Below are 20470 nucleotides of genomic sequence, written 5' to 3'. Positions count from 1 at the left end.
CACCCACCTTCAAATATCAGGGAAATCTTTCTTTTTCCTATAGAAATTTAATTTTCTAAATCTAGCCCCATTTCTTAAACTTTGTTTGTTTGTTTGTGTTTTGGTTTTGGTTTTTCGAGATAGGGTCTCTCTGTGTAGCCTTGGCTGTCCTGGACTTGCTTTGTAGACCAGGCTGGCCTCGAACTCACAGAGATCCACCTGCCTCTGCCTTCTGAGTGCTGGGATTAAAGGCGTGGGCCACCATTCCGGGCTTTTAATTTTTTATTTATTATTATTAGTATATGTGGTATGTGGTGTGTGTGTGTGTGTGTGTGTGTGTGTGTGTGTGTGTGTGCGCGCGCGCGCGCGCATGCATGTGAGTGTGAGCAGGTCTGAGTGTGTCCTGGAGTGCAGTTGGAGGTCAGAGGACAACTTTCAGGGGTTGCTTGTCTCCTTCCATCGGGAATCAAGTGCAGGCCATCATGCCTGGCATGAGCACCATTATCTCCCCTGCCGACTTAGTGTCCCTGTAGTGAAGAGGGAACAGAGCTAAGACAGTGTCCTCTTGGGGATGGTGGCACAGCACCCATCAGAGGGGCAGGGTGACAGGTCCCTGAGAATAACATCCTTTCTACGAAGGAAGGACCTTCTGAAGATCCTGGCTCCAGAGCTGGGCGTTGGAATAAGAGGAAGCTAGGGTTTGTCAGGGCTGGGCCTCTGCTTCTGTGGTCGTCATCCTCTCCTTGATGAAGAGGCTCTAAGTCTCCAGGCCACCACTGCCTTGTCGGTCACAACAACTGAGCTCTTTTCTGCACTTCTGGAGTTAGAAGGGGATTCTGTCCAGTCCTAAAAGTGTCTCTTGGTTGCTGCCCTCATTTTACCCATGAGGAAGTGGAGGCTTTAGGCGCTATCCAAAAATAAGTGGCGGGAGTGTGGTTTGAGTTAAGGTCTTTCTGTTTCCTAATTTTCATTTGCCCCCCACTAATCATACTCTGTGGCTATCGGGCCTACGAGTTTGGAGTCAGACTCCATATTTTGAAATTTCCTCCTCTGATGACTTGCCCTCAGCTCTAATTTGCAGACTTGGGAGGGTCAAAGTAGAAAACTACTTGGGCCCCCTGCTCCAACCAAGCCCTTCTTGGAGAGTCTGTGATGAGGCCACCTAAGATGGGAGCTTGAGAGAACAGGCCAGACATGAAGAGGTTGGTGTGTTGCCCACCCGTACCTCTCTCTAACTGGGGGGGGGGGCACTCATCAGCTAGTTGATTTAGTGAGGTGGAGCCTTCTTGCAGTGAATTCGTTATTTTTGCTAACCAAAAAGCACTACGCAAGCATAATGGGTTACAGTTTCCAGTTTAAAGATTGAAAGCTCTACAAGGAATCAGTATCCTGAAAGATCAGGCAGGAAAAGACCAGAAATTTAAAACCCATCTCTAAGACCAGTGCCACGCTGGGCCTCTTGTCCACCCTCAGGCCATCTGCTTTCCACCGCACTGTGAACTCTGTAAGCCTAGGACAGAGAGAAGACTTCAGTGTCCTGGGTGTAGCGTGTGCTTTCAGCAAGGGCTCAGTCTTCCAAGCACAGCGTGGACCACACACCGAAGGTTCAGAGTTTATGGAGAGGCTGAGGGGAGGCCCAGCCTATGCCTCCTGCCCCAGTCTGTCTCAAGCCCTCCCCCTCCCCACCCTTCCCTTTTCACAACAGTGCACAACACCACACCACAAGTACCAAAAAGGCAAACTGGACTTTATTATAAAGTTGGCTACAAAGTCACCGCAGCACCACGAGGTGGCCACCTGGGCAAGCCCAGGCGGTCTGGCGGCCGGGTGAGTCCCGCACCAGGTACACGCACTCGTGCAAGCACACGTGTGACGGCAGATCTGCCTTCCTCCATCGGAAAGGAATGTAGCGTCTCTTCGCGCCCCCCACCCCAGGCGCGGGGCGCAAAAGTCACAGGAAGGGCCGCCAGGGCGGCAGAGTCCGTCGGAATTGAAATCCCGTTACTGGTTAGTAGAGAATTCTACGTGGGTGTCAAGAGCCCCTCAGGGCACAGGCTAGCCTCAGGTGGGTCATGCCTTTCCTCCACCAAAGCCCAGGGGTGGGTTGGCCCCTAGGAGTGGAGAACTGGCCCAGGCCCATGGGGCAGCGCGGTGGGGAAGTGAGACTCCCCCAGTCTCCGCTTGAAATCCATTCAAGGAAGCTCACTACGAGTGAATACAGATTGAAATGGAAACTGGGATCGCTCGAAGTCCCTTGATTTTAAAAAGTTGCTCCCCTCCCTTGCCCTCCCCCCTCCCCCCTAGATCCTTCAGGGCCTGGGGAATCAGATATATCCCCCTCTGGCCCCCAGAATCCCCCCAACAGTCCCGGGGGGGTGGAGAGCGCTCCACGTCTTGATGACAATATGCCATACTTGACGACGTTAAGTCACAGACTTATTCAAAACGTTGGTTCCCCTCCACTTCCATCTGAGAGAGAGAGAGAGAGAGAGAGAGAGAGAGAGAGAGAGAGAGAGAGAGAGAGAGAGAGAGTCAGTCAAGGTTATTAGGGGAAAGGGTCCTTGGGCTCAGACTGTGGTACAATGTTGGTACATACTATGGGCTTCAAATGTGTCACCCAAATGAAGAAAATGTTCCCCCGTGTGTCAGCAGGTAAGGAGAAATATGGAGAGATGGAAGGAAACTGGCTGCAGCTTTGGGCGGCTCAGCGTCACCTGGATGGACCTAGGGGCTCAGCGCTGTTCTTTCATTCTCCAATTTCAACCAACTGTTGCTCTGCACGCCCTTTGGGGGGAGCATCAACTTCCATCCATTTTTTTTTTTTTGTATGAGTTAAGTACTTTATGTTAAAGTACTTAGGACTTAAAATTCCTTAACTCTGGCTGGGGCCTTGATAATTTTCATCTGTAAAGCAGGGGGTGGTAATTGGACTAGGTCTCTTACAAACTTTCAAGCTTTTGCCTAAGGATTGTCTGTCACTTTATCCCACATCACCGCCCCTGCCCACCAGACCCACTAATCTTTCCTACGGAGTATTGCGTTGTCCGTACCCTTGCTACTCTCCTTGGGGGTGGGTGATGATATTGTCTCCTTAATAAAGCTGAGTTCCAAAAAGGGAACTGAATCACCCAATCTATCCAAAGTCTGATTGGATAGAGGAACTCGAGGACACAGGCTGGACTCACCTTCGTGGAAGCTGTCTTGAACTTGGCTCTGGAGTTGATGCAACTCATTAGTGAACCCTTCGTAGGGGAATGTTGAGACACCTGTCTCAAAAGCGGTTTCATAGGTGGCCAAGTCCTCCAGGAAGCTGTGATCTTCTGGAGACATGTTGTTGCAAGGTGACAGAGCCCCTCCTGGGACCTCTGCCTCAGGATCCCCTGAGCCCCACTCCCCATTGGGGTCTGGAGTAGAGAGATCCATGAAGATGTCCTCCACTGGGGTCTCCTCCAGGAACAAACTATCAGGGTCAACCAGGAAGTCCAGCTCCTGGCATTTCCAGGGTTTCAGATCCAGACTAAGCACAGGGGGTCCAGCCCCTGACAGGGACAGGTTGGGGTTCAGGGGCTCTAGGCCTCCAAGTGGCTCCAGCCCCCCGGTGCCAGCCTCTGCCGAGAAGGGCCTGTCCATGCCCTGAGCCAATTGGCTGATCTGCTGGATGAGACGATCTATCTCATTTTGTTCTTTCTCCGTGTAGTGGAAGAAACTTTGCTTGACTGGAGAGGCCTCAGGTGTGAGCAGGCCCTCAGGCACCAGGGGAACGTCCACAGAGAGGGGACCCCGGAGCTGAGCCAGGGCCAGGAGCGTGCAGTCCCCGTTACCAGGGCTGCTAGGACTCGGGGGCAACTTCTCATAGAGAAAACTGCATCCCTCCTGGGCGAAGTAAGTCTTGGTAGAATTGGGGCTCAGTTGCTCCGGGAAGGTTTGGCTGGGACTGCTCAGGTGTGCTTGGAATGCTGTGCTGGGAGGAGTCAGCTGCTCGTGGGTGGGGCTACCCAGGGGTTCTGGGAATGTGGCAATGCTGGGAAGCAGCTGGTCAGGGAAGGTAGAGGTGCAGGGAGTCGATTGGTCTTCGAAGCTTCTGGCTGAGGTTTCAGCCAACTGTCCTTGTAGTGAACTGGTTAGTGGGTCTGGGAAGGTTGCACTGCTGGGTGTCAACTGATCAGAGAAAGTCACTGTGCTTGGCGTCAGCTGTTCTTGGAGGGAGCTGGATGGAGTGGGCAAGTGAGTCTGGAAGGGTTCATGGAGGCTGAAGAGGAAGGCGCAGCCTCCTGGCTGGTGGGGCGTGTAAGGTGGAGTACACACCAAGTCCTTGCTCAGGTCTGCTTGGAGGGAAGGCTCAGGCCTAGAAGGGAATGGCAGGTAACTGAATTCCAGCTCTTTGGGGGGTTGGGGAAGGTCTTCTGATGTCGAGATCACACTGAGTCCAGGAGCCCTGGGGAAGCTGGTGTTTCTGGGAGCCCCCAGGGCTGATGTGAAGAGTGGGTTAGAGCATTGCTCCTGGGAGAAGACATTCTCCGGGAATGAGGGTAGTGCGGCTGTGGTTCCTAGGACATAGGCTGCCTGGGTGTCTTCAGAGTTTAGCTGCTGGCGGAGGCTCCAGGCTTCTGTGTCACTAAAAAGGAAAGAAGTGGCAGCTTGTAAGGGCTCGTTACCAGAGTAGTTGTCTTAGTTGCATTCCCTTCTATGCTGACCTCAGCTCCTCCCCGCCACCCTCCCCCACCATCCTGTGTCTTACAGCTTACCTGATAGGGTAGTTATTGGCAGTAATAGGGCCTTCTGGACCTTCTGAGTATAGCATGCAGTAAATCCATGCCCAGCCTCCATGCTTGGCTTGAAGTCTCACCACCATTTCTGCCTGAATATCTCCACTTTCAGTCACTGGGGAGAAAGAGAGATAGAAGGTTAGAAAGCCCGTCAAACAACACCACCTACACACCCACCTTTCTCACCTCTACACTGAACTGAGGGAGCCATGATGTCTTTTTTTCTGACTACTCTAACCTGTACCTCTAGGCTCCCCACCTTGACCTTTTCACTCAGTGTTTCCTAGCTCTGTCCTAGTCTTGCCTCGACTTATCCTGAAGTTCACTCTATAGCCTCCAAAACTCCTCCGCATCAGTCAGGACCACATCCCATTCCTGGTCTGTCTCCTATGCTTTCTCCCAGTTTCCTGTGTTATCCTCAGCCTCTCAGGACACTCACACAGGCGGTAGTGTTGAGAAGAAGCGTGGGCCAGGTCCTCAGGGTGTAGCAGTCCATACCATGACTTACAGAGCAGTTCGCTGCGCTCAAAGCCCAGGTAGATTAGGACACTGGGAAGGTGGAAAGGGTGAGGTCAACTTTCTGTTTTCCTTACTTGAAATGCATGCACTTCGTTCCCTCCCAGGTTCTCTGCCCACTTAAGCCCCATCCTCCCTGCCCTGAGTCTAAGATCAAGAATCTAAGATCCCCTTCTTTCTGGTCTCACTTCTTACTGGAGTTTGAACACTCTGTGCTTACCTTTCAGAGATGTCCAGGAGGGCTAGGTCCTTAGCATGCCGGCTCTGGAACATGGCCAGGAAGAGAGAAGCAGGACCAGGGCCAGGGCCAGGGCTAGGGCGGGGTCTTGGCTCCAGTGGGGCACAGAAAGCTGTGAACACGGGGTTCCCTGCCCAGTAGGCCCCGGGTGGGTGGGCATGGAATCGACCTCGAATAAGCACCAGTTTGTTGCCTGCACTCTGGCGCCGGAGAGACTTGGAGGTGTTGAATCGGCAACGGAAAAGGCGATCTAAGTGAGCAAAAAGAAAAACTGACTAAGAGGGTGGGCACAGGAGGAAAAGTAGACAGTTGGAGCAGGGCAGCAGAGGATTGGACTGAAGAAGAGAGGCGAGGTTCTTACCAGCATCCAAAGCAGAGGGCATGGTGAGCTGCTGGCGCACAGTGAGATGGTCAGCAGGGTCAATGATGTCGTAGATACTGTCACCCTGGGCAACCAGGTCCACCTAGAAGAATGAAAGGAGAGGTAATCATTAGCAAAGGCATCAAGAGCTAATCTGTGATTGTCTCAGGGTGGAGTCCCCTCCCCTCCAGTAACTCTCGGTTTCTCAATAGTGGAGCCCAGTTTATCCCACCTGAGATACAGGACTTTAGTACTCACCATAGAGTGGCCCAGATGCTCGCTCACACTCTCCGACAGGTATAGCAACTTCCCTTCAGCTGTGAACACAAGCAGGAATCCAGGTAGTGCTGCCACAATGTCTTCAAGCTCTTGAGCTGAGAGAAGCCCCGAGGGGCCAGCCAAAGGTGTGCCTGTAGGGTGAGAAGATATGGCTGGTAAGAGTCAGGGACAAAGCAGAAATGAAGAGGGGATCGTCTGAGTGTCAGAGGAGACAGGAAATTCTCACATACCTATCTCTGCAAACACCTGTTGACCCTATGCTTGTGGATCTCTGCCAGGAGACTTGTTGCTAGAACTATCTATCCAGGGAGCCCTCAGCCTTTCAAGCCTTGCAGGACCTTCAGCAGCCCTGAGCTGTCAGCACTGTGGACAAGAGCTCTCCCGCAAAGGACTACGGTTCAGCACCGCGGACAGCGCTCGGGAAAGGCTGGTCTGTTTCAGCACCGCGGGCAGCGCCAATTGAGAAGGATGGCTTCAGAACCCCGAACAGCGCTCCAGAGAGCGTAGAAAGACCCTCTCAGCATTTCCTAACACTCGCTGCTCTTCCCCAGACTTTGCCTTTGCAGGCTTTTCCTGCAGCTTGCCAGGCTTCCTTCCGTACACTCCCCGGATTCCTGGAGTGCCTCTGAGGCAATGGGAACCCGGACCGTTCTGTTTTAGCTCTCCATCTCCCACAACTCCGGTGCTAGGACCGTCCTTCAGTCTAGTCTAGATGGAGCTCAGGAGAAAAAGTAGGAAGTCCGGGAGTCCCCTCAAGTCCCTTCTCTCCACAGCCTGCCTGAACGCTGTCCTAGACAAGCGGCAGTCTCAGCGTGTTCCCTCAGCTCCTCCATCCCTGGTTCCCATCAGCTCTGGTCTCCGGTAGCCCAAGGGTGCTCACCTCCAGCAAAGAAGACTCCTTTGCGAGTGTAGATGCAGGCAAGACTCATAATGTGCAGGTAGGATAGCCGGACCTTGTCCGCTTCGGCCAACGGCAGCAGTTCCTTGAGGTTCCGGATCTCAGCGTTGATCTGGTCGCGGCGCGCCTTGGAGGCGCCCTTGGTGGATCGGTACATGACTGCCGGCTGTGGAGCTCCAGCTCCGGCTCCCGAACACCTGAGATCCTGTCTCGATGCAGCAGAGGATTCCTCTTCCTTGCTTCACGATCTTTCGCTTAGGCTCTTGCTCGCTCTCGCTCCACTCCTGGGCTCCGCTCGGCAGCGCTGCCCCCCTCGCCTGCCTCGATCCTCCTTATATAGCTCCTGGCAGGCGTGGGGGGGCTCGTTTTAGAGACGGGAGGGGGGCGGGAGGCTGGAGGCTGGGCTAAAGCAAGCTGCAGAGAGAGCCACTGGCTAGGGAGGGGGGCGCTCCTCCTCCCTCCCTGGCTTCCGACGTCATCTCGTGACGTCGAACGGGAGAGGGAGGGGGCGGGGGAAGAGGGGGGGGGAGAAGGGAGGCTGCGGAGGGGGCCGGCTGGCAAGAGCTGTGCAGAGCCAGGCGTTGGGTGCAGGGACCCAGGTTTCCCATTGTATTCTATTGCGAGGAAGAACAGTGCACGGGTTAGGGTAGTGAGAAGCCCCTGTCAGGAGAGTTTGTCGAAGGCAAGGAGGGGCTGCTATTAGCATTGATTTTCCCAAGGAATCAAAGCCTGAGGAGGGGCAGGGTCCTCTGCCAGTTTGCCTCTATCTGCCAGGCAAGGGTCAAAATCACAAGAGGGGCTTTCCTTGGCTTTGGGGGCGGGGCTAGATCACAACTGGGGGTCTTTTCTGGGGTCTATTCAATCTGAAACTCCCTTAGCCATTTCCAAATAAATAATTTTCTCCAAGCTCGGGCCTTAGGGTCTAAATCTCAAGGACAGGGTGGGATGGTGGTCCTGTTGGGAAGAGACCAGCTGAATTCTGCCTTGATCCTATTTCCCCCGCAGCATAGGAAGACAAACAGCTCCACTGTGGTCTCTAGTACGTAACCTTAGCCACCTTTGGGGGAAACTGAGGCAGAGACCCAGGGCCTGAGAAGGATCTGGATCTGTATTTAGGCCTCCCCCGGTCCCCCTCCCGCTTGCCAGCCCCCAAGGCAAGCTGTTCTCCCGCCCTCTTGCGAGCCCCAGTCTCAGCGGCGGGCTGGGGGCGGGGGCGGGGCCGGGGGAATCCCAGCTCCATATTAGGACAGGAATCCTCCGGCGGCTGCTGCGGCGGCAGCGGCGGGCGGGGCCTATCGGCCTACGCACAGCTCTAGAGAGCTCCCCCCACCGCTTCGCCGGGGAAGAGGAGGAGGCAGGCAAGAAGCTAGGGTCTGCTGGGCCCTCCGTGACTACTGCGCCTACCCAAGACCCTTTAGTTCCGCCAGGCTCCCCTCCCCAACTCCCTCCAATTCTTGCTCCATCTTTAGTGCAAAGGCTCCTCATTCTGCAGCTCCAGCGCGCGCGCACACACACACACACACACACACACACACACACACACACACACACCTCTCCTTTTTTTGTTTTGTTTTGTTTTGTTTTGTTTTGTTTTTTTCCTTCACTTAATGTTGGGCAGTCCTTCTCGGCTTTGTGGACCCTCTCATCCCTGAAAGTTGCACCTTTGGTTTAATCATTTGTGGGGTTGCCTCACTCCTCCCCTTTCTTCAGTCACTATATGTGACTGCTCTCTACAAAGGGAATGTGTTCCTTCCCCCCCCCCACACACACAACCATTTCCCAGTGCACCCCCCACACACACACACACACAACCATTTCCCAGTGCACCCCCCACCCCACCCCCCCCACACACAATCATTTCCCAGTGCACTAGGGAAACCTTTTTCCTGGAACCTCATTGGGTAGGAACGTGTAAAAGCACCTTTAGAACCGGAAAAATGAGACCACGTAAAACGTTGGGAGAAAGGGATAGAATTGCCTGCAGAAAGTCACAGAGGTAGAGATGAACTTTGACACCAAGGAGAAAAGTTTGTGGTCAAGAAGAGCCCGTTCTTCACGGAAAGGGGTGATGGCAAGAGAGGCAATGTGAGGGTGAGAAGAAGGAGGTGTGGGAAGACAATGCCTGCAGGAGTGGGGCTGGCAGAGCACACCCCTAGCTTGCTCAAGGACTGAGGTCAATCCCTAGCAACGCCAAAAGGAAGATGGGGCAAGGGAAGAGAGAAGGAAGACGCACATGGAGGGCCCTAACCTGATGTTTTGTATTATTTTGTTAGATAGTGAAAGCATCTACATAAATAATCATGTGGTCAGGGGCACAACTGAGATAGAGGAAATGGTGTGTATGTATTGACACTGTCACCAACCTTATGGATGACAAAGAAATGGTCTCTTCATGATATGTCTTCTTTGCATGTTTCATCCTCATCTAACTTTAATGCCCCTATTCCACACCCTCTCCCGGGTTCCATTCCTTCCCTTGGTCTTTGGAGTCTCTTTCCGCATGCAAATCTAAGATGGAGTTTCTGGATTTGTCGGTTTGTTTCCCAGCGCTGAGAATGGAATCGGGGCTTTGTATGTTATGGCTTGGTCTGGTGCTGTGTATTCTGATGCTCATTACTGGCCCCCAAGATCTGGTTCCTGCCCAGAATAGCACATTCTCACTATACCTGTGGGCTTGGGGTCTAGGAGGAACCAAGAGGAGGAGGGAAAGGAGGGGGAGAAAGGAGCTCAGGTGACTAGACTGAATGGACTGGGAGCATTAGGTCAAGGGAAGTGCGCCATGAGGACAGACGGATGGAGCGGAAGCCACCCAGGAGTCATCAGATTGGCAAGTGATGAGCTTTTATGTGGGTTTTAAGGAGAGTACGATTAGAATAGCTCAGAACCTGCCCAGCATAGTGCCTACAGCTTAATAATAAATCACAGGCCCTCTGTGTCAATCATTGGGGAACTAGCTGGTTAAAGAAAACTGCCGCCGTATTAATTTCCTGCATGCATTATTATTACAAATCATTTTGCATTTGTGCATGCTAGACAAGCATCCTGTGGCTAGGGCTCATTCATCTCTAGCCCGTCTTCCTCAGAGACAGATGCTTTAAGCCCTGGCTAAGAGGAATTCTTAGTATCTCATCCACAGTAAGTTGTTAGCTCTCTGCTGGATCTAGCTGGCCTCGCAAGGTACGAACGGAATGGCGGTCCCTGTCCGTGGTGCTGAATGTTGCCTTCCTGCCAGATTGGCCATGGCCTGCCTGTAGTATCAAAGCCGACCTGGGTCTCAGGGTGAGTGAGGATGAGGTCGCCATCCTCTTCCCTGAGGATACATGTGGGCTATTTACAGGGGTGAGCGACAAGACTCTTGGGTGCTAGGAATTAGTTAAGCTAGGGAAGAGAATTAGGCTCAAAGAGAAAATCCTTGGATTTTTCCAGGAGAGTGGACTAAGGATAAGGAACTTCGGAAGGGGAGAAGGGTCTAGAAAGGGACAAGGGAGTGGGTAGAGAAGGGATCATCTTAGACTACTCTGATTCAGGTTGAGAAGCTCTGTATGCCCCCAATGTCTCCCCCCCTTTGGCCAACTCCCACTCTTCTTGCCTCCCACCTCCATGAAACTATTTTTAACTGTGCGGAACCAAAAATAGCCTGGCAGCAGCTTCAGGCCGTGGGAGAAGAGCTATTTATATCACCAGTGACGGTTCCGAAATAGCAGGCAGGAGGAGGGGGGCGGCTGGCACGCTAGAGAGCTCCTGGCCGCTGCTAAAAATACTGTCAGTGTGAGTCATCCCGGCCTGGCTGAGTCACCGCACTCTCTCCCCCCCCAAGCGGCAGGCGGCAGCGGCAGCAGAACAAATTGGAAGCCTGAGATGGGGGGAGGCATCACAGCCTTTGGTTATGGGAAAGTGGGCAAAGATTGAGTTGGGAGAGGGGCTTTGGGGTCTCCCTCACCCCCCCCCGTGTGTGTGTGTGTGTGTGTGCGTGCAAGCGCGAGTGCTTGTGTTTTGTAGCTAGGGTCTACATTCTTGTGTGTCTACCCATTTGCCAGTACCTGCATCTGTTTTTTCCCCTAAATCTCAGCCTTCCTATGTTGTATGCAGTTTTGTGGTTTGTGCTTACATATCTATGTATATTTGTTTGTTTTATAACTCTCTGCATGTCTATGTCCATATCCAAATCTGCCTTGGGCTTTGCACAGCATTAGATGGTTTTTGTAGATTGTTTGCTTGCTGAAACTCAGTGCACCTCAGTTGCCCACTAGGATAGCACCTGTCCTTTGCTCATCTCTCTGCACCAAATATCTTTCTTTCTAACTCCTAGCCTCTAACCATTTGCAGAGGCTCTCTGCTGCATGCAGTCTCTGCAGTGGAGGAAAACAAGTTCGTAGGAACATTTCCCTTTCTCTGGAACCATCCTGAATCTTCTCTGGCCTGCAGGAGTAAGTGGTTTTCCATCACTCCATATTTGGGGAGCTGAAGGGCTTTCTTCAGTTCTAAAATAATTTGCTGGTGTGGGCATAGGCATGTGTAGCACGCACAGACACACACACACACACAGACACACACACACACAACTGAGAGAATGAGAGAGAAAAAATATCAAGGTCTCTTCTTTACTGAGCAGAGCTCGCATCTGTTGCCATGGAAACCCACCCACTCCTTCCCCGAAAAAAATCACCAAGAAGAGGTGATGGCATCGAGAAGGGATTGGCTGATTCCTTTATTTTTTTTCTGAAAAAGACCTTTTTATAGCAGGAACAGGCCGTGAGATCTCTTGCCCGTGTCTTGCATGGCTTTATTGGGGCTCTAGAGGGACATCACCCCTCAAGCCCTATTAGAGAAAAAGTGATGTATCTTTTTCAGAGATTTTCCAGGAGGAAGACCTCCTGAGGCATTGGAATGGAGGATTTGATTCTTCAGAATATCATGGGGACTCCTGGCTTCTTTTCTCAAAAAAAAATGGAGTGAGAATGTTGACAGGGGACTGTCAGGGTGCATGTGCTGTTTGTCTCCACAAATATGTCTATGAGGAAGGGGGCGAAGGATGAAGGGAAGGAGGTGGAGGAGAAGGGGGAAGAGAGAGAGAACGAGAGGATGAATGAATGCAGAACTGGAGGACCCAGCACTCAGGGACCATCTGAGCAGACAGGTGAATAAGATTACAGCGTCAACTTCATGATGTGATGAGTGGGGATGCAAGTTGCCACTGGCCCACAGCTGTGGCTGCTTCATGGAGGCCCCAGGAAGCTGGAACCAGAGTCGAATATTCTAGGAGAACATGGAGCTTACTGTTCCTGACTCTGGTCCCAGCCTGAGTTTCAAAGGCTTCCTGCAGAGTCTGGCCACCAGCCACTGCCGCCGTGTTGCTCCCTCATTTGAACTTTATCACCCTGCCAAATGCCTGGATAGTGGAGAGGAAGAGAGGCTCCTTGCTTCCTCTTGGCTTGCTCCAGAAATGGGATCACTCAGGACTCTAGGTTAGAAAGACAGACCAAGAATCTGACACTGATGAAAGATTTGTCTCCATCCTAGAAGGCCACCATCACCCTCAGCGGGCAAGGATGTGGCCGCATGCAGTAGGCTTAGTGCAGTTCAGGTGATGGAGTAAAGGGATAAGTAGACTCGCTCTGATCTCTTAAGACACTTTCTTTTTGCCTTTATTTACGTGTGATGGGGAGAGCATAACTTGAAGGAGCCAGTTCTTTCACTGCACCACATAACCTCCTAGCCACCCTGTCAGCTCTCTTAGACATTTTCTCAGGACTAATACGACTGATATTATGTTCGTTGTATAGTTGGTGAAATTAAGATCAGAAATGGACAATGACGTAAAGTCACATACAAGGCGCTGGCAGTACTGTGCTTTAAGCTCCTCCCCAGTCAAACTTGTCCTCTTGCCACATGGAACAAGAGTGGGGCCTATACACTATGGCCCCAAATAAAGCCTGCTCCTCTCTCTTCTTATAAGTAAAGTTTTACCGGGACACGTTCAAGCCCTTTAGTTTACGTATGGCTGGTGCCCATCTTCACACAGTCACAGAGTTAAGTGCAGAAGGTTCCAGAGACCACTAAGCCCAAACATCTACTTCCTGACCCTTGACAGAAAATGCTTGCCATCCTCATAGCAGAGGGTAAAGAAATTGCTTCCTCCTCCTCTCTGTCATCCCCCTGCCCTAGTTGCTCTGTCTCTCTCTGGTCTCAGAACAAACCAAGCTGACACTTCATCTCACTACTGTTTTTTTGTTTGTTTGTTTTTGTTTTTTGGATGTTTTGTTTTGTTGGGTTTTTTTGCCCATTTAAGGGAGGAGAACTTGGGAAGCCCGTACTGATGTTGAGCCTTGTTTGTAACCATGAAACTATAGTCTCCCCATGCAGGCGTGATTCTGCATATTCTGTTCCCATGACAACGTGAGTTCCAACTGGCAATGAAGAGGCAGGTACCCCATTCCATTCCTAATCTCTTGGGACTGCATTTTTGGGAAGGTGAATTGTCCTGTATTAGAGGCTAAGTTGTAATCAGGAAGACCAATTTTTCTGATAGGGAAAATGAGAATATTATGAGATTGTGGGCCTCCTGATGTCTCTAGTCTAACCCACAAGAAGAATACACGCACACACACACACACACACACACACACACACACACACACACACACCAGAAAGGGTGAGCAATGTGCTCAGGGTCACACAGACAGAATGAGATGAACTGAGAATTAAAACACCTGTTTCTTGGCTTCCACATTCTGTTTTCTTTTTACATCTAGATCTCCTTATTATATTTTTCTTTTGAATTGGTGGACTTGTAGTCACATAAATCTTTTCTAGAAGGTTCTCTGGCAGTCACCCATCCTGTGTTTATGGTGCACCACTTATGGAGTGGGAAGCTAGGCCCCAGGTAGTGCTGGCTTGTGCGGTACCAAGCTGGTTTCAGCTGCGTCTCCACAGGCTGTTTGCCTTCTCCTCCGGCCTTCTCATTGGGTGACCATCCCCTCAGTTCTACTTGCTCATGGAAGCACCCAGAGCATCTTATCTATTTATGGTTATGAAATCAACAAATCTCATGTGAAGAGGGTACCCGCTGGCACCCACGCATGGAAACGGTCAGAGGCAGGGGAGTGGGCTGAGCAGAGGTGAGGGACAGAGAGGGGAAGGAGTGTGTAGGAGGGAAGGCTGGAACCTGGGCAGGGCTTGAGGAGCGAACCGCTCCAAGGAGGAAAGGGCAATTAATTCATGAAACAGCCTTTTAAGATTCAGACCAGGGACCCCAAGCGCCTCAGCAGCACGCAGACAGAATTGGAGGGCATGGCCTGGAGAAGGCCTCTTGCACACTCCTGTCTGTGCTCTTCCTCAGCAGGGAAACTCTGCCCTGCTGATCTTCCCGTGGTGACTAGCATGCCCCCTCTGCCCTCACAGCTCCATCTGTGCCTATCCCTTATCTCACTTTTTAAAAATTTGAGACAAAGGGGGACTGGAGAGGTGGCTCAGCGGTTAAGAGCACCGACTGCTCTTCCAGCGGTCCCTGAGTTCAATTCCCAGAAACCACATGGTGGCTCACAGCCATATATAATGTGATCTGATGTGCATTATATACATAATAAATAAACAAACATTTAAAAAAATAAAAGAAAAAATTTGAGACAGAGCCTCATGTATCCTAGGGTAACCCCATTATATAGCAGAGGATGACCTTGAACTTCTGATCTTCCTGCCTCTACCTCCCAAAGTGCTAGAACCACAGGTGTGCATCTGTTTTGTCACTGTACTTGTCAGTCTTCACTGTCACCCTTGTCACTTGCCTACCACTGCCCGACACAAGGATCTAAGGCTGGCCACCATATTGCCAGCATCCGCCCCAGGGCTGGGCATGAATCAGGGATTAAGGGGGTGGGACCTCGTGCTCACTACACACACGTGCAGGATGAACTGGGGCCACCTCTGTGGTGGATGCTGGCAGTGGGGAGAGGCATAAGCTTGGCTCTAACACCATGGAGCCTCCATGGTGGTCAGAGGACAAAGCCAGCAAGCCATCTGAATGAGGTACTGTCATTCAAGAAGCATCCAGGGCAGTTGGAGAGCTGAAACAAGGGAGCTGGCAAAGGGCTCCCTAAGGAAGTGTGTTGGAGCTGTGCTGCTGGGACTCTAGGGGCCAACTGACCAATTTGGCTGTGCTGGCTGGGTGGGGTAGGGTGGGATGAACTGGGGCATGGTCCCCGGTGGCTTTATAGGGTGTGGTGGATGGTGGTAGAAGCTAACAAGTGCATTAGTTAGATGGAAACAAGGCAGTGCCATTGGGGACGGGAGCCTGAGCTCCTTTTAACCAGCAGATATGGCTTCAGGAGCTGTGCTGGCAATGGGCCTGAGAGGAGGTGGCCAGGCTCAGCCTTTAACCATCAAGGGTGTGAGGAGCAACCCAGACCTCCTCCCAGGCTGCACTCGGTGACCCGGTCACTGTAGCTCCCTTCCCACTCCTCTAGCCACAGGCAGCTTCTTCCACTCTGCTCTTGGCCGTCCCTGTGCACGCGCGTGCGCTCTTGGCCGTCCCTGTGCACGCGAGCGCGCGCCCCCTGCCTCTCCTAGATCCTCATTCTCATTCTCCTCAATATCTTGGCTCAAATATCACTCCAGAAAGTCTTCTGTATCGGGCCAAATCCCAGCTACCGGTTCCCAGCTACCCTGTGCTCCTGTCACCAGTTGTGACAATGGCAGCTTTGCACTTTGTTCTACTGGTGAGTGGGTTGCTGTCTTTCCTGGCTTGCACTGGAGCCCCCAGGATAGGAATGGTCTGCTTTGGACAAAGTACTCCCTGCATATTTGTAAGAAAAATCTAAAAGACAGAAAGGATGGAGATGATCCTCTCCGTGAGGAGGAGGTGGAAAGGGGTGGTTTGCTGTATTGAGAGTGGCAGGGCCATCAAGAGGGAATTGAGGGACCAGCAAGATGGCTCATCAGGTAAATGCAGCTGCTGCCAAGTTGACAACCTGAGTTCAATCCCAAGACCCACATGGTGGAGAGAAAGAACTGACTCCCATAAGTTGGCCTTTGCCCTACACACACACACACACACACACACACACACACACACACACACATACACACTCATGCACATGCACGCATGCACATACACAGACAGGCATGCACACACACACATGCACATACACACACACACACACACACACACACACACACACACACACACTACAGATAGGATCTTCAGGTAGAGGATGGAAGACAGCCAAGGCAAGGGAGGTGAGAGAGTAGATACTGGCAGGAGATTTGGACTGGGTCTGGCCTCCATTACAGACTGTGACACTGGTTAGTTGAGGGACTTAACCTCTCAAGCCTCAGTTAGCCAGTATATTTCAACAGAGATACTCAGAGGATAATAAAATTTGTGTTCAGGCTTTGATGGGAGAGCCAGGTGAACTGGTTTGCCAAAGCACCCAGGACAAGGCCCCAGGCATGGAAGGAACAGGGGAAGTGCTGGACAATGCAATGGGAATGCCCGCTCTCTTAAGGAAAGTATAATTTTGAATAAGGACAAATAGAAGTCGCTCACTGCATACATGGCCCTATGTGTGTCCTGCAGCTATGGTCTGCCAGTACCATATGGAGGAGGCCAAAGTAGGAAAGAAAGACAAAGAAGCCAGAGAGTCCTAGGGAAAGAGCGATGCACACTTAGTGACCCTGAGGCTATGGGTTCAGATCCCCTCTTAGGTATCAGTGGGCCTCTACATCCCTTAAGTGCAGAATGGAGCATCCAAGACCAGTCCCAGTGTGTTCTCCTGGAGTGAACAATTAAAATCCTTGGCCATCTTTCTAGAGACCGAGCTAACCGTGTTCTTACCCAGCTTGAGTTCTGGCTCCTGTTTCCCAAAGCTCCCCCTGACTGGCACCTCCTCACTTCCTCTTCTACCCAGGTACGCAGGCCGCCGCAGAGCCCAGCTTTATGCTCATCTGTGCCGTCACCCAAGTGTACCAGTGACACGGAGTTCACAGGCGAGCAGATACCCAGGCCTTGTGTATCTGGGGTGGGGGTCAGCTCATTAGAATCCTCAGAGCAGACATGATGTGTGGGCTGATCCCTCTCACTGGCCCTGCACATGCAGAGAAGGCATCTTCAGGGAGCCTAAGAGAGGTCAGGAAAGACAGAGGGGTTTTAAAAGTCAGGAGATCAGGAATGGTGAGTCGGCCTGGGCCAGAAGCAGAAAGAAAACCCGGGGAGCAACCAAGAAGAGACTCCAAGAGCAGAGAGCTGGGGACACCCCCGCCCCTGCAAGTGTTGCAACCACAGTTGGCTGAACCATGGCAAGAAGCAGAGAAGCATCCATTCTGGCCTGTTTCTGGAGAAGCTTCTGGAACTAGGAAGAGATGAGCACTGTGTGGGTGAGGAGGGGACACCAGGAAGCTGCAGAGGAAAGAGCCATCTGGTAAAGGGATAGCTCCTGAATGGCCCAGGCCCCGCCCGGCTGAGGAGTCCTCCGCCAAGGATTCAGAGGTTGGGAATGAAGAGGAAGTGAGCTTAGCCTCGGTGCCAGCAGATTGTGCTTGAGGCAGAGACCCAGACAGGAGAGCTGGGAGATATGGATTCTGGTCCTAACTCTGCCTCTCTCTGGACCTCCCTTTCTCTATCTGCAAAGTGAAAAAAGAGCACTTGGCCCTGAGGGTCCATCCTGCCGTATCCTGCCTCCTGCGTGTGTCTGCATCCAGGTCCCATATATGACCCAGTGCCCCATCAGGGTTAGGAATTCGAATACTGCAATACTGAAGCCCAGTTTCAGGTAGAGATGAGCCCATGTGCCCAGTACTAGGATCTGAGAGGACCTGAAGTCTTCCAGGACCACGTCTCTCAGCTCTGGGTAGCAGAGTCACTTGGGATTCCTGAACAGCAGACCTCTTTGGACTTGGGAAAATAAATACTTTGTAAGGCTGTAGCTAAGTGGAAAGCAAGTGGCTCACTGGCTTTTTCCCTCATTAGATCCAACCCAGCCAGGGCCATTCTTACAGGTCTGTGCCTACTTCATCGGGGGACTCACCATTGAAGGAATCTGATGGAGTCCAAAATGCACAAAACAGACCCCTGGTCACCCTCAGAGGGGTCTGCACAGCCTGTGCCTGAAGCAACCACTGTCTGCAGCTTCCTTAACTTCAGTCTTGTGGAAGGAAGAAATCCTGTCAGCATGCTCCCTCAGCCAGCCACAGATGGACCCCCACGGTCTAGCCCAAACACCCACTTTCAGAGACTCTCAGAGGCCCAAGTGGGAGCTCCTTTGAGGCCATCTGTCTTGGGTGGCTGAGGACGACTGCAGAATGTAACCCAAGGGCTGTGACCACAACAGGAGAAGGAGATCCTGAAACAGGAAGGCTGGTCTCTGGGGTCGGGAGGCAGCATTCTGGATCCTAATCTCAGCAACAGATACACTGTTCTGCCTCGTGACCTTGCCAAATGATGTCTCTTTGAAGGCTGCCTCAGCTTCCCTCTTTGTGCATTGAAGGCCTGGCCCTGGCAATGGGTGCCTCTTGGAAGCACCATTCAAGGCTCCAGGGATGGGTGCCACACCCAGGACCACAAATGTTGACCTAGATCAAATCTACCCTGGGTCTCCAACCCTGGTCCAGAGTGGAGACCTGCAGGTGTCTGGAAACTGCGCATCTCCTCAGGAATGGCCAAATATGTCATGCTGCCATCTGTCAGGTGTCATCAGGACTGGCCAGAGGGTCCAAGGGGCTGGGTCCAAATGGCTCTGGGGAGTGTCCAGCAGGCCACATTTCCGTTCAGAAGCCAAGTGGCACTTGCAGGCAGTCTAGGAGAGGTTTGACTGCAGGAAGTTCCAGAGAGCTGGTGGGCTGCAAGAAGCCTTCAATAGAAGCAGATATTTGTAAGCAGCGACCTGGTTGTCTGGTCATGGGGTCCATGGAGTCCAAAAGTTTGTCCAGAATGGGTATTGGTCCAGAAAACCCACCTAAGATCAGGATGTTGCTGGAGAAGAAAAGATGGCTGGTAGGCCGAGGCAAGGTTGACTAGGCCTTGGCTGGGTGCAGGGCAAGATGTCCAGTGTGTCAGTAGTCACGGGTGGGGCGGGGGGTGGGGTGGGGGAGACACTAGCCCAGGGCCAGGAAGCCAGGCTCCGGGGTGTGGGGCTTATTAGACCCCTCCAGGAACTGGCCATGTGACTCTAGCCAAACACTCTTCTCTGTGCCTCAGTTTTCCTTGCAGTTTAATGAGAGGGCTGCGTTCTCCTGGAATCCTAGCCTACTTCAGGCTAAGCCCCAGGAATGAAAGGCTTAATCCGGGGGCTGAAGGGAGGCCCGAGGGCCTTGAGGTCCTCACCTGACGTTGTCCCTCTGTGGCCTTGTCTGTAGTAGGATCTCCAAGCACGGATAGGCCTGGCATCTTGTTTCCTTCCAAGGTTTCTATAAGACAGACAGTCTCCCCTGTTGGGGCTTGGGGGCGAGGGGTTAAGGGCAAGACCTCCTCTCTCCAAGGTTGAAACGTCCTCACAATGGTGGAGGGCATTAGGGTGGGCATGGGGTGGGGCGATGGCTCCGGGGGGGTAGGGGGGCTTCCAAGGCCGGCCAGGACTCCGAAGCTCAGGGGCGGGGGCAGCTCCTGAGCTCTGGCGAAGCCGCCACTCTGCCAGTTGCCTTAAAAAGGCGCCAGCGCGCGCGCATCAGCAGAAGGGCTGCGGCTCTCTTCCAAAATAGGAAAGAACTGGGAGGCCGCGAGAGATGAGCTGCGAGGAGTGCAGACGTCACGCAGGGCCTCCCTCCTCCTGGCCACCCAACTCGGTCTGCATCACGTTGCCATGGCAACGGAGTGCCGCGGTTAGCAGATGAATGAGCTGCAGCAAACAGAGGAACCCGCAGAGACGCGCGCTCCCTCCGCCTATCAGGTAGCAGGGCTGCAGAATGAAGTGATGCGGACACAGCCAGAAAGAGTGCCAGGACCCACTTCTTCCTCAACTGAGCCCATTGTGTCCCAGAGGCCGGGGAGCTATAGGTCTAGGCACCTATGGCCCTATAGTTCATTGCTGCTCTGTTCCCAGTGTCCTCCTATCCTCAATTAATTCTCGAATCCCCAAAGTCTGCGGAAAACCTGACAGCCTGTGCCTTAGCGCCACTGCGTGGCGGATCATTGCGCTGCGGCAAGTGTTTGTGACCAGAGCTCTCTCCGTCTATGTCGCCCTCTGGCGTTCGCGCGGGAGAAAACATACTTACTGGGCAATTTAAGGAATGGAACTATGAGGGGAGTCATAGGTAACTTCGGCTTAATAAAATGGTTAAGCGCCTTCCCGTACCGGTTCATTTCATTCATAAATCATCTCTCTAATGCAGATTACTATTATTGTTACAATTTACAGGGGATAAAAATCGAGGCTGAGAGAGCCGGCAATTTTGCCGAAGAATCTGCATCAAGAGGCGGTGCCAAGCTGGAGAGATGGCTCAGA

At 52.4% G+C, this 20470-nt stretch overlaps 1 protein-coding gene across 3 annotated transcripts; it reads right to left on the bottom strand.

Moving 5' to 3' along the window:
- Positions 1–1731: 1731 nt before the first annotated feature.
- On the bottom strand, positions 1732–19504 carry NPAS4 (neuronal PAS domain protein 4). Of its 3 annotated transcripts, XM_084758326.1 has the most exons (10): positions 19354–19504; positions 18059–19002; positions 7020–7380; positions 6119–6270; positions 5861–5963; positions 5482–5749; positions 5185–5294; positions 4725–4860; positions 3165–4594; positions 1732–2448 (listed from the first exon to the last, which is right to left on the bottom strand). In XM_084758326.1, exons 3-10 carry the CDS (start codon positions 7192–7194, stop codon positions 2420–2422), a joined length of 2403 nt encoding a protein of 800 aa, XP_084614452.1. In that variant the 5' UTR covers positions 7195–7380; positions 18059–19002; positions 19354–19504; the 3' UTR covers positions 1732–2419. The 3 variants fall into 3 exon arrangements, with proteins under 3 accessions (XP_084614452.1, XP_084614451.1, XP_084614450.1); XM_084758325.1 differs by lacking the exons at positions 1732–2448; positions 18059–19002 and having other exon boundaries at positions 2486–4594; positions 7020–7651; XM_084758324.1 differs by lacking the exons at positions 1732–2448; positions 18059–19002; positions 19354–19504 and having other exon boundaries at positions 2486–4594; positions 7020–7882.
- Between the last annotated feature and the right edge of the window lie 966 nt (positions 19505–20470).

Source organism: Acomys minous, assembly GCF_964271855.1.
Source record: "Acomys minous genome assembly, chromosome: 2".
Classification (NCBI taxonomy): Eukaryota; Metazoa; Chordata; class Mammalia; order Rodentia; family Muridae; genus Acomys; species Acomys minous.
Note: the sequence above shows the minus strand (reverse complement) of the source record. Positions and strands in the feature narration are given on the sequence as shown.

Bases quoted from the DNA above. Each gene is read 5' to 3' on its own strand.
- NPAS4 (XM_084758325.1), bottom strand. From the start codon at position 7,194: ATGTACCGATCCACCAAGGGCGCCTCCAAGGCGCGCCGCGACCAGATC. The intron at 5,750-5,860 runs GTAAGAACCTCG...TTGCTCACTTAG, and splicing joins GCCCTCTGCTTTGGATGCTG to ATCGCCTTTTCCGTTGCCGA. The intron at 4,861-5,184 runs GTGAGTGTCCTG...CTTTCTCCCCAG, and splicing joins TTCTCAACACTACCGCCTGT to TGACTGAAAGTGGAGATATT.